General features: G+C 42.2%; 1 protein-coding gene across 7 annotated transcripts in view; it reads left to right on the forward strand.

Moving 5' to 3' along the window:
* Window positions 1-11,818, forward strand: part of Upk1b (uroplakin 1B) — a 28,951-nt gene extending 17,133 nt beyond the window's left edge. For all 7 annotated transcript variants that reach the window (XM_029568243.1, XM_029568244.1, XM_029568241.1 and 4 more), the window contains 3 exons: window positions 2,736-2,915; window positions 6,837-6,920; window positions 10,900-11,818. In XM_029568243.1, the coding sequence (XP_029424103.1) occupies window positions 2,736-2,915; window positions 6,837-6,920; window positions 10,900-10,950 (315 nt within the window). In that variant the 3' untranslated portion in view covers window positions 10,951-11,818. The remainder of the gene's footprint in view (window positions 1-2,735; window positions 2,916-6,836; window positions 6,921-10,899) is intronic.
* The last annotated feature ends 1,140 nt before the right edge of the window (window positions 11,819-12,958 follow it).

Below are 12,958 nucleotides of genomic sequence, written 5' to 3' on the forward strand. Positions count from 1 at the left end.
TCAATATAACCTCTAATATGAGCCAATTCCTCACTGACCCCACACCAATACCACCAACCTCTCACAGTCTCCTTTACACAGTCTCTTTACATCCTTGCTTCCTTAGAAACTTGGCTGTCTCCTAGGGATCCTCGCCTGCCCTCTCACTCTCACATATCCTAGGATCTAGAAACCGACTAGGTTTCCTCCAAGCTCTGTGTGGCTTCCATACCACATCTTCCTCTCACTCTTTCTTCCTTCAAATGCTTGAAGTTCATGCCATCAAACTGCATCCTCTTTACCCTTCTTTATTGTGATTATTTATCAACTACCCCTACACTGTCCAGTCACACTACCATCATCCTACCCTGAATGAGACTTCACATTCCACATGGGTGACTCAGACAACATCTGCTCTTTCAATTCCTTGTCCTCCTCCATCCCATACCCCTCCCCTCCCCTCAGCCACCTTCCTCATGGCCACGGCCAGGATGTCTCTCCAATAACTAGGCCACCCATTCTCTGGCCACTTTCTATAATTTATTTTATTTGCTCTAATAGCCTCATCATTTTATCCCACTAGGACCTCTAATGAATTGTCTACTTTTTCCCTTCCTGTCACCTTTTCATGCTGTCTCCTTCCCACCACTCTCTGCCACCTCCTCCATTCACACATCTCTGTTCATCGGTCTTTCCTAATCCATCCTTACTGAGATTAATGCAATTCTTCCCATTCTTGACTTAAAGCCTAATATTCCTGGGAAAGTCATGTTAATTTAAATTTATGGCCATAAAACTCATATGGGCATTTTCTGTTTCCTGGTATATTTTCAAAAAAAAAATCCACTTGTTACTGCTGAACTTATCCCCTACTCTTCATGTCTGCAAAAGCCCTCCCTACCCTCGGACTTGGCCATGCTTTGCTGAGAATGTAGATGTCACCAGACGAGATCCGTCTCATTCCTCCACTGTCCACATTCATCTGCACCTAAGCATGCTACTTCTTCTCTGGTCATGGACAGACTGTCCTGAACCTATGACCTTGGCTTCCGTTCTGCATTTGTTTCCTTTTCTTCAGCCTGCTCCAGTCTTTTCATCAAGCTCTTCTTCCTCATGTCAATACAAGGATATCATATCAAAGAACTCTTGCCCAATATTCACCCATCATTTTGTCCTTATCTTTACATCTGTTGCACTGGCTCCTTTATTTGGTTTTCACCCTTTTCCCAACTCTGTTAAGAGGATAACCAAGCACAGTTTTCTGCCCTTGACTCTAAACCCACCTCAACCTAAATCACTTTTCCCTAGAATGCACAGATTAATACACAGAATGAAGGTCTGGGGAGATGATTCAGTCGATAAAGTGCTTGCTGCATAAACAAAAGGACCTGAGTTCAATCCCTAGTACCCATATAAAAAGCTGGGCATGGTGATGCTCATCTGTAATCCAAGTGCCTGGAGAGGCAGAGACGGGGGTTCCTCGGACTTGCTGGGGAGCTCCTGGTTCAGTGAGAGATCCTACCTCAAAAAATAAGTTAGAAATTGATCAAGAAAGACACTCAACTTCAATCTCTGGCCTCTACATACACACTCACTTGCACACACATGTGTGCATATACATAACATGTACACATATACATAAAAAATACAGAATGATTACATGTCCTGGTTAGATATTTCCTATAATTTAATGGCAAAACTGGGCACCCATTAAAGATGGTCTTTACTGTCAATTTTTCTTAGATATATTTATTCTAAAAGTTAAGAGATGCCTGTAACTTCTACTTCCTTTCTGAAACATTTAAGCAGAATTTATGATAAGGAAAGCAATATGGATTTTTATAGCCGAGATCTTCAGGTGTGTTCAGAGTATAAGGCCGTCAGTTATGTGGCTATTGGTCTTCTACTCCATAGCTGTGTGCCACCAGGTTTGAAACGTTTTTTCCGGTTCACTTTCAGCTCATAAAATGAACATATAATTATTCTAGAAAATGTTACAAATATAGAAAAGTGAAACAAGAATAATTACTCATAATTTCTTCACTAGTCCTCATTTTCTGTTTTTACATATATTTCACTCACATTATTGTATCATAGCATAAATTAATGTTTATTAAGCATTGGCTATATCCAAGTATTGTACCAAACACATTAACTGTATTAACTCACCTGATCCTCACAAAACTGTAAGGTGGCTATTGTGTTTATCCCGGTGTCAGTTAAAGAAAATGAGAACTGCTCAAGCTCAAGCCCAGACAAAAAGCACAGCATGGAGGGAACAAGGTAGACACAAAGTCCCACTTCTAGCTAAGGAACTATTGGCATTTTGATAGGTGCTGGGAAAGGAAGAGTCGGTCTTCCTTAAGGGTGTGACCCCTAGTAAGTCAGTCAAACTCCAGGGCAGGTTCCAAACCCAAGAGTATTTGGAAAACAAAAGTGGGGCAGATCTGGGAAAAGTTGGGAGATGGGAAAATGTGATCAAACTACACTGTATAAAGTTCTCAAAGAATTACTTTTAAAAAATTTAATGAGACTTAGAGAGTTTACATAATTGCTCATTAATAGCTAGTGAAGTAATAGAAAAACATTTTGGAAACTTTGTAAGTTATAAAAACCTGCAGCTGTAGTTTGGAAAATTTTGTAACAATGTAAGATGTGATATACTTTATGCAATTTCTTCACAAAACCTGTTTGTGATATTGATGGCTCTAGGAAGGACCATGAAAGGTAGTTTTGTATCTCTTATATACTGGCAGGATCACTGCTGTGGTGTAAACGGTCCATCAGACTGGCAGAAATACACGTCTGCCTTCCGGACTAAGAATAATGATGCTGACTATCCCTGGCCTCGGCAGTGCTGTGTCATGAACAAGCTTAAAGAACCTCTCAACCTGGAGGCTTGCAAACTTGGCGTGCCTGGTTATTATTACAATCAGGTGAGTCCCTTCCCTCTGTAGACTTACCAGAAAGTTCTTCTTCTCTCTATGAGGAAAATAATAGTCAACCATAAGTTATATCTGTAAGTAAGGAGTTCTACATTTTCCTGAATCTCGTGATAATCATTTCCTTGTCTGTTAGAAAACTGTGAGCGCTACTTTAGAACTGGTACAAATTTGTTTTTTAATAAAATTAATAGGACAAAAGGACTATTGTAGCAGTAACCAATTTTGTGTAAATGAAGACAATTTGTATGACATCTAGAATTGGTTTTTCCAAGAAATATTTGCATTCAACTAAGATTTACAAAACCTTTGTAAAATGAACTTTGGAAAGGATGATATGCAAAAATATTATTCCAGTTCAAAAGCACATGTGGTTGCTGGGAGTGACTCCAACCTTTGTGCATGCATATTCTTTTCCATAGGAACAAAGGGCAGTGGGGATGGGATATTAAATTGCTGATTTGGACTGAAGATAGTTTACATACAGATAGATTTTGAAAAAATCTTTCTAGGGCCAGTGAAAATGATCTGATGGTGATCGTGAAACATTTATTGAGTTCTTCCCAAATGTCAGATGCTGTTCCATGTGTCATACACATGCTAATGCCTTTGACACTCAAAAGTAGGTACCTGTGTGATCGCTATTCCATACATAAGGAATGGAGCTAGAGATGCTAATCAGAACCTTGCCCAAGCTCCTATAATTAGTAAACAGCCCTTAGGCTTCAAACCTCAAGCCTTCCAGCTTCAGAGCACAGACTACCTCCAAAAGGCTTGGAAATAGTCCCCCAAAGTCCTGGTGAGAACTCCCATGCCTCTGTAGGCAGCATCTGCTGACACTGCACACCAGAAAGATGTGCCATGCCTTAGGAAGAAACCAATTTGCTAAATAATTGAGAAGCATCAGGCTCCTCAGTATGGGAGTAACTGCCACCAACCACACATCTGGAATGAGAGACTTTACACTGCTGGTTGTCATTACTGTACCTGGCAGGGTACCTGGACTAAAATTGGAGGTGTTGATTCATTAAGGACATGAGGGTGGTGAAGATTTTGCAGGAGTGTTCAGACAACCCTCACTGAGCTTCTGTCCTGGCATTTTTTCCTTAGTTATATTCAAGCTAAATAAAAGCTAAATGTGTTGCTTATCAGTATGAAATATAGCTATCATTCTCTCCACTAATAAAATAGTTTCAATATTTTACCTTAGAACCAACTCATACAAATCAGCCTTGATTGGATTATGGGCGTGTATAAATAGCATCATCTCTTTGAAAAAGGCAAAAAGGGCCAGGCATGGTGGCGAATGCCTTTAATCCCAGTACTTGAGTACTTGGGAGGCAGAGACAGGTGGATCTCCATCTACATAATGAGTTCCAGGCCAGCTGGGGCTACAGGGAGACCCTGTCTCAAAAAGACCAAAAAAAAAAAAAAAGGAACTCCACCTTCCACCTTCAGCTTATTTCATAGCCACGTCTCCTCTTTCCTTGGCACACTTAACTTTTTAGCTGTGGAAATAAACCTAAAAAACCTAAAACCACTTCCTTTCTCAGGTTCAGATAGTTGAGCTTAAGGGAGAAATACAAATTAATTCTTTCTCCTCTGGTTCTCTTGGGACTGCAACATCCACCTTGACGCCTTCCTTTTCAGTGATTGGCCTTGTCTATTTTCAGAGTCTCCATCTCCACTCTCTACCAGCTGAACCACAACCACAAATCATCGCCCCTTAGCGTGACTCTTCCACCAAATTCCCAAGTTCTGACACGTCTCCCTCTGTCCCTTAGTCTTCCTACTCCCACTTCCTCAGTCTCACTCTTCACCCTGAACAGACTCTTATCAAGCTTCCTGACTCTCCCTATTATAGTCCCACAAGATTCCCACACGTCACCACTTTCTGACATACAGATCCTGCTAATTCCACTCTAACAATCCTTCACCATGCAACAAAATAATCTACTGTACTTTGCTCCTGTTTTTGTACTTACTGTGTTATATTTGTTCAGAAATCTATTTTCACAGGTCTCCTTAAGGATTTTGTATTACTCCACACTATATCTTCAGTACTTGGTATAATGCCTAATGCAAAGCTGACAATAAATGTTTGGTGGATGGGTGAATGACAGAGTGAATGACTCTTTTTTTTTCACATCCACTTTGAATCTTTTCAAGCTCTACAATGCACAAAGGTGTTTGAAAACTAGGCAAGACAGTATAAGTGTGGTAATGATAGAAAAACCAGAATTACACACATACACACACACACACACACACACACACACACACACACACGCTCTATCAGACTCAGAAATGCTACATGCAAATCGTGAAATGGGCCCAGAAAGTAAAGCAACAATAAAATGACTCTTGGAAACTCACCAATGAGATGAAAAACAAGGAATTTTGCCTGTGCGTTCCATAAATCAAGTCCTTTTTAGTCTTGCCACAGCTAATTGTCCAGTCCAATATGAGCTAACATAAATGGGCCCTTACATATAGTATTAGATGACCGATTACCTTCTAAGATTTTCAAGAGGAGGGGCACATTTTGTGTATTGCAAATGGGGGTTATAATCATTGTTTAATGTCATTCATTCCCTCTGGTTTGTTTGTTCATTCGTTTGTTTGACGGTATCGTTCTGTAGCCCAGGCTGGCTTTGAACTCATTTATGTAGCCCTGGATGGCCTCAAACTCATGATCCTCTTGCTTGAATCTCCTGAATGTTAGGATTACAAGCATGTGCCACCACACTCAGCTTTCATTCTGTGAACAGTTATTAGTTATCTCCTGTATGTTAGACACTCATTCTAATTTCTAGTATTCAACAATTAAGATAAAATCTCTACCCTTGTGAAGCGTGCATTCTGGTATGGAAGGCAAATGATAAACACACTACTACGCAAATGCATGGTAAAATTTCAGGTAGTGATAAGTGCCAGGAGCAGAAATCAAACAGAATTTGCATATGGAGCAAGATGGGGGAAAGCTGTTTTCTCTGTATTTGTCGGGAAACAGCTTTGTTGAGGTGACATTTGCAGAGCTCTGATTTAAGTGAGGACATGAGGAACTGGACCGGTGGAGACACATCTAAGCAAAGGAACAGCAAGATCAGAGACTGGAACATTCTTAGATGTTTGGAGGGATATCACAGAGACCAGTTTTACAAGGCTAGAATTTGTGCAACATGGCTAAAGGAAAAGATTAACCTAGATCTAGTGGGTGGGTTCAGGGGTCTGGGGCCCTAGCCCCAGATCAGCTGAAACAGCACCACAGAAAGAGGGAGGCCTACACCTGCTCTTCACAGACTATCGTAGCAACCCTCAGGTAAGGTCCTGGTAGGGCTGGGGTGCTACAGGAAAGAGTAAGAAGTATTTGTATTAGTGATATATTTTTTAATACACCCAACATGTTTGCTTAAACGTTAAAAGCTGGCGAAGAATATCAGTTAAGAAAAACGCCAGGAGTTTCCATTTGGGCATCTAGGCAAATGGAGACGTCTGCATTGTAAAAACAGAGTAAGTGGGGGGAACAATCAAAATACAGAAAAGACAGGGCATGTATGTATGTCACTTAACAAGGGAAGGAGACAAAGACATAGGGGAGAGAATTTCAAGTGCACACTTGTAGCCACTGGGTGGAGCTTAAGCCTCATGATCAGCCTAGGACCATGAAATTTCTTGAGATGTCTAGGCTCTGAGCTTCTTAGTCTACGGACTCAGCATGGCTAAAGCATTTCCTGGGTGTCTCCTGTGATTCCCCAGGGTTATGGTAGAGTCCCTCAGATGGCAGCTCCAGGCCTTACTTACATGGTTGTCAACTGGACTCAGGAGGGCTTTGAATCAAATGGGAATCTGTTTTCCTTCCCACAGGTTTTCTTTTGGCTCTCTCTTATTGATGTATGTCATCCCCTCTTCCAGGGTTGCTATGAACTAATCTCTGGACCAATGAACCGTCATGCCTGGGGGGTTGCCTGGTTTGGATTTGCCATTCTCTGCTGGACTGTGAGTATCTTCAGCAAGTATTTTATTTCAGAAAGGATAAGGAGAGCCCTTGAGATGGCTGCTGGTTACTTCAACCATACCACAAAGTCTGGGAACCAAATCATGCAGCTAAAAGCTAGCCAGGAAAGGTCTAGCACCAGACCAAGGACAATGGGTCTCCTTGAGGTGTCAACTTCCCTAACTAGAGATGTGCTCTACTAACCAAACCTTTCTTCAGGCTGCCCCAGGTGTATTACCTTTGGGGGTACTGAGGAGCCTCTTCCTTCCCTTGCCAGGGCTTCTAATAGAACTCCAGCTATGCTCTAGATCTCAATAATTGGGTGCAACTAGATCTCAAGGACTGTCCTGTCACCTCTGTAGACAGCACCTGTCCAACACTAATCCACACAGTGCCTTCAAAGAGCAGCCCACTGCTTCCATCACTTCCTGCTTCCTCTCTATGAGAGGCTCAAACAGTGAGGTCAGAGCTCTGGTTCCCAGCTCGGCTGTGCATTACAACCTCCAGGACAAAGCAGAAGCAGCATGGGCTGATCTCTGCAGTACCGTTCAGCTGAGCCAGGGACAGGGCCCAGGCTTTTTGTTTTGTTTTGTGTTTGTGTTCAGATGATTCTAATTTTCGGTCAGGACTGAGAACCATTACATTAGGAAAACAATCTCAAGCTTTAGGTTTTAGTAACTCTTGAATACTTCAAAATATATTAAGGATTCCAAAAAGCTTTATTCTATGTGGCCTGTATCTATTGACATTTACTTCTATTGGGTATTAACACGGAATTTTTAAAAATCTTTATTAAAATAAAATAACAAGGTAAGAGAGGTGGCTTCAGTGCTTAAGAGCACTGGCTGCCCTTGCAGAGTGCCCGATTCAGTTCCCAGCACCCACATGGTAGCTAACCACAATCCATAACTCCAGTTCCGGGGGATCTGATGCCCTCTTCTGACCTCCATGGGCATTGCACAACATGGATGCACTTACATACATCCAGGCAATACACTCATACACATAAAATAAAAATAAATAAGGGCTGGAGAGATGGTTCAGTGCTTAAGAGCACTGGCTGTTCTTGCAGAAGACCCAAGTCCACATCCTAGCACCCACATGGCAACTGACAACCATCCTTAACTCCAGTTCCAGGGATCCAATGCTCTCTTCTGTCCTCCGTGGGCACTGCACAACATGGGTGCACTTACACACACACACACAGGCATTACAAGCTAATATAAACCACTTTTTCTTAATGGGGAAAATAACTATTTTACAAAATGAAAGGTTTAATAAAGTAGCATTTGCTTCAGATGTTTGCCCAAGCTCTTCAATGTCTGGCTTGGAGGGAGAATCTAGGTTCTCATATTTTCTCCTTCATTCTGCCTCCTCTCATGTGTTGCCAGCATTGAAGGATTTGAAGAAACTAGATCCTTCATTTCACGTGTAGTTTTTAAAAAAAGAATGTTTTGATAACCTTATCTGAAAATAATCATATACCAAACTCCACAAGTTTCTTAAAGATCAGTTGCAACAGGGAATCTGAAACCAAGTTAATGATGAGCTTCCTGTATTCTTTGCATAACTCTTTCTTTTTTTCACACTGGGAATTGAATTTAGTGCCTCACACTACTAAGCAAGCACTCTACCATTAATCTGCATTTCCAGCCCTTGCATAAATCTTTGGTCTATACATAAATCTACAGCATCATGAACTGGCTATTTGGGAAAAGTCTGGTTCATTATGTTCTGTAGATCTTCCCAGTATTGATTTATGAGACATCAAAAGATCACATTCATTAATACTGACATATTGAAAAAGATCTCAGACAATGGAATATGACCAAACTCAGGGTAGCAGGTGATTTTCCAGAGATAGGATTTTTGCTTGAAAGCTCAGATTTATTGTTAGCAATGTATGTTGTCAAGTGTTTTCCTTGAGGTGACAAACTAATTTTGTAAATTTTGGAGAAAACAGCTGTCCAAATAGCCAAGCCTGACTAGCCAGACCTTGTCAGTCTTTTTTTAAAGTGAAAATGGTGTTTCATGGAGAAAAAATAATGTCTAGGTCAGTGTATAGCCAGTTAACACATGCTTTTCTTCCAGACCATTTTCAATATGCCATGCAACTTTGTCCATTTTTTGTCATATAGAATATTTAAAAGATGTGTTGAAGGCCAAACAATAATAACATTGGTAGCTTTTCCTGTTTCGTGGAGGGAAATCTCAGGAAAAATGGCTTTATTTCACTGAGACTCAACAGTCTTACCCTCTGCTGCTTTTGCATTATCAGAGTCCACGTAAAAACAGTGAAAAGGCAAACACAGTCCTGTTACTAAATATCCTTTATCTCATTGACCCTTGAAAGGGCGTCTCTTGTATCGTGCTTTGAGAAGTGCTTGCTTAGAGTATGACAAACCAAGGCAGGAAAGAGAAAGCTGTCATTTCAAGAGACCTTTTATGATCCTGCTTACGAGTTCACCCTGTGTACATCTCTGTTGTGAAACTGTCACCGTGACATATTTGACTCTGCCAGAGGCTAAGGACCAGCTGTCTTTGTTCGCCGGTGCCCGGCATACCACATAGTAAAGGCTCAATAATTTATTGAATGAATTGAAATGACAATAGGGAAGTGTCTATTTGTGCCATGCCAAGCAGGAAGTTTAGGATGTTTAAATTCTTCTATGTATCTTAAAGTTGCAGACCAATTGGAACCCTTTGATACTTCCACAAGTATCAATACTTTCTAGATAGAGTAAATCTCTCCGGAAATTCAGTAGAGGAGGGATAAGAACTTAAGGTACTGAGGATCTGCTGGGGACAAAACACCATGTCAAAGTCTTTTCAGATGAAATTCCCTCAAGAGCAGGTTGACAGGTAGCTAGTTCCCATTACAAAGAACTTTATTTAGGCTGGAGAGATGCGGCTCAGCAGTTAAGAGCACTGGCTGCTCTTGCAGAGGACCCAATTCAGTTCCCAGCACCTACATGACAGCTAACAAAGTCTTTAAGTCCAGTTTCAGGAGATTCAACACCTTCTTCTGACCTTCATGGACATTGCACAACACAGGTGCACTCACATACATGCAGGCAATACACTCATACACATAAAATAAAAATAATAAAATACTTTTTAAAAAGAGATGTATTTGAGAAGAGCTCCTAGGCAGACCCAGGTCACGGCTGTTCACAAAGGACTTTCCTGTAAGACTTGATAAGACAAAACTCTTTAGAGAGCAGCTTCTATGATTTGGGGTTAATTACCTATCTTCCCTGTGCCTCAGGTTCTTCAGAGAGCTCTAAAAACAAATGGACCTGATCCATATAAGTTCCCCTAATAAACATGAGGTCCGATTACTATTTCATTCACTGCTCTAGCTCTGTGGTAGAGAGGGATGGTATGATATTTATTTTACAGACGCAGAGACCGAAGCTCAGGAAAGCAAAACAATATGGCTAGAATCCCTGGGCATAGACAGCAGATCTGAAACAGCCCAGACATTCCAGCTTCTTGCCTAAGTGAGATATTTTGGGCACTGTGATGGTCTTCAGAGGTAGTCATTCAATGTGGCAGGCATTTTAGGATAGAGGGGATATCCCTGGGAGGAGAGGTTTGAATACTAGATGGGAAAAGCATCCCGAAAGGTTTCTACTAGAAACAAGACCGCACTGGAGAATAGCAAGCCTTGGTGGAGAAAGGAAAGAATTTCCTCTTGAGCTTCTTGAGCACAGAGCTGAGAAGGGTACCTGAGAAGTCAGCGAGTCTATGGTGGGAACATAGGAATAGGGAAGTTGCTCTGAGTCGTTATAAGTGATGCTCTGAAAGAGGATGCACTCAGTATCATCTGGCCCTGTGATACTGCTCAAGATCACTGCTAGAAATCTAGTGTCACCTGACCCTGAGCAGAAGGAACTTCATTATTTTGTTAAAGCAGGAGATGTTTCTAAAATCACCTCTTTATTATTTCTGTTTTCCTTTCCCCCATTTTTATTCTAGTTTTGGGTTCTCCTGGGTACCATGTTCTACTGGAGCAGAATTGAATATTAAGGATACAGAGTCTCCACCCTACCTCCCTCCTCTAGTGACTCTGGATTTGGTGCTGGAAGCTGCTGTTTCCTCACATTCCCCATGTGTGATCCACCATGACATGCCAGCTCTGGTGAACTGAACTTCCTTTAGGGTCTCGGGCTGCTGTGATCCTCAGGAGTAGTATTTCATACTCTAGCCTAGGATTCTACAACATATTTATGTGCTATACGGCAGAAAAGTTGGAAAGTGGAGTTGACTCTTATTTCTATTTGTTTTTGAGGTAGGGGCACAATGGTATTCCAAGGAACCTGCGTGGTCAGTGTCAGCCCAATCTGTACTTAAGAGTAAACCTGAGAAGCAGTCTCTCTTTCTCTCTAGTTTCTTCAAAACAACCTTGCAAGGTTTCCATTTGGCTCAGGGTGGTCTGAGTGAGGGAAGGAAGTGGGAAGTGGCTGAGCTATGCCTTCTGCCTCCAGCTCTACTGTGCCTTCTGTCTGCAGAGACTGCTGATACTCTCTCATGGTGACACATTTGGATCCTTCTGTTCTCCGGACATTCTTTGGTCTTTAGTTTACAAGCTCAAATTTTCTCTCATGCTTTACAGAGTGACACATGTTTAGCAACTCCATTCTGCATTCATTAAAAGTACATAAACTTTGGGGACATAGGCGGGGCCTGTTTTACATTGACTCAGTCTTTGCCCTGAATGGTTTCAACCTGAAACCATGAGAAGCAGGGTGGCTACTAGAACCCGTGATTTATGGGGACTTAGGTTTGCTGTCAAAATGCTTTGTCTCTGAACTATGCTTCCATTTACAATCCTGAAGGAAGTTCTGACAACTCACCATTTATTTACCTAAGTATAAATAAAAAGGTCTTTGAATTATGCTCACTTTCTTTTGTTTCTACCAGTGTCACAATCGATCCTGCGTATGTCTAATAAAATGGGTTTCCAAAAAGAAGAGCCCAGCTATGGGGGTTAAAATGGGGTTGGTGGGGGCCACACACCAGTGAGGTTCCTGCTGGCCATTAGCTCACCTGTCAAGGGAAATGGCTGAAATTCTATATTTAGTTTCACTCTTCCCTCCTGCTACATTGACATATGGAGCTATTCAACTCCTTCCTGTTCCTTAAGTACCTGGAGGCAATACACTCATCTCTGATGCCAACAGCCTAACCAGGTTTCTTATGAAGAAAACATACTATCTCATCACTTAGGAATAGTCACCTCAGGCACAGTGGCCCTGCCCTACCAGGTCCCTGTGGTTAGGTGAACACTGAGGCAGAGGAGGACAGGTCAGGAAGGAGTGGAGGACACCCCTATTGGCAGGGGCCTGGTCTCTGGTCCCCAGCAGAGCTTGCCTCCAATCCTCCACCTCACTTCTGATCCTCTTGCCCCTGCCTACCTAGTGCTCTGACTACAGGTATGTACCACCACAGCCAGTTTGATGCGGTGCTGGGGACAAACCCAGGGCTTTGTGCATGGTAGGCAAACACTCTGCCTACTTGCCTACTAAGCTACAACTCCTGTCCCTGATGCCTTTTTATTTCCACCATGAATTAGGTTGTTCTAGTGGGCTCTCCAACTGGCTGAATGGACCCTGAGCAACCCCACTCCTGCCCTCCCTCTCAGTGCTTCGTGCTCCAACACGCTCTCTAATACAAAATCCCTGTCTCCTGATTGGATCTCAGCAGCAAAAGTGCTGCATAAGCAGCTCGAACTCCACTATCCATAGGAACAGGTTTTGCTCTTCACAAACCAAGGAAGGCTGGGAACCCAGGAATCCCAGTGACCAATGTGATGCTTGAGAACACATCTGTCAACTGGGGCAGATAGGTCTGAGACTCTCCCTATGTAATTTCATTTACACTGCTGAGTCATCTTCAGGTCAATCTCCCACAGTCTGGGCTGCTGCTTTCTGTTCCACCCCTCCCCCTTTCCCTGGAGCTTCTCCTCCTGTCAAGCCCCTGGGACTGAAACCAGGCTATAAAGCCCCGGCTCCAAGCTCATCAGAGCCCAGACCCA

The sequence above is a fragment of the Nannospalax galili genome, unplaced genomic scaffold (genome assembly GCF_000622305.1).
Source record: "Nannospalax galili isolate Female #2095 unplaced genomic scaffold, S.galili_v1.0 scaffold18, whole genome shotgun sequence".
Classification (NCBI taxonomy): Eukaryota; Metazoa; Chordata; class Mammalia; order Rodentia; family Spalacidae; genus Nannospalax; species Nannospalax galili.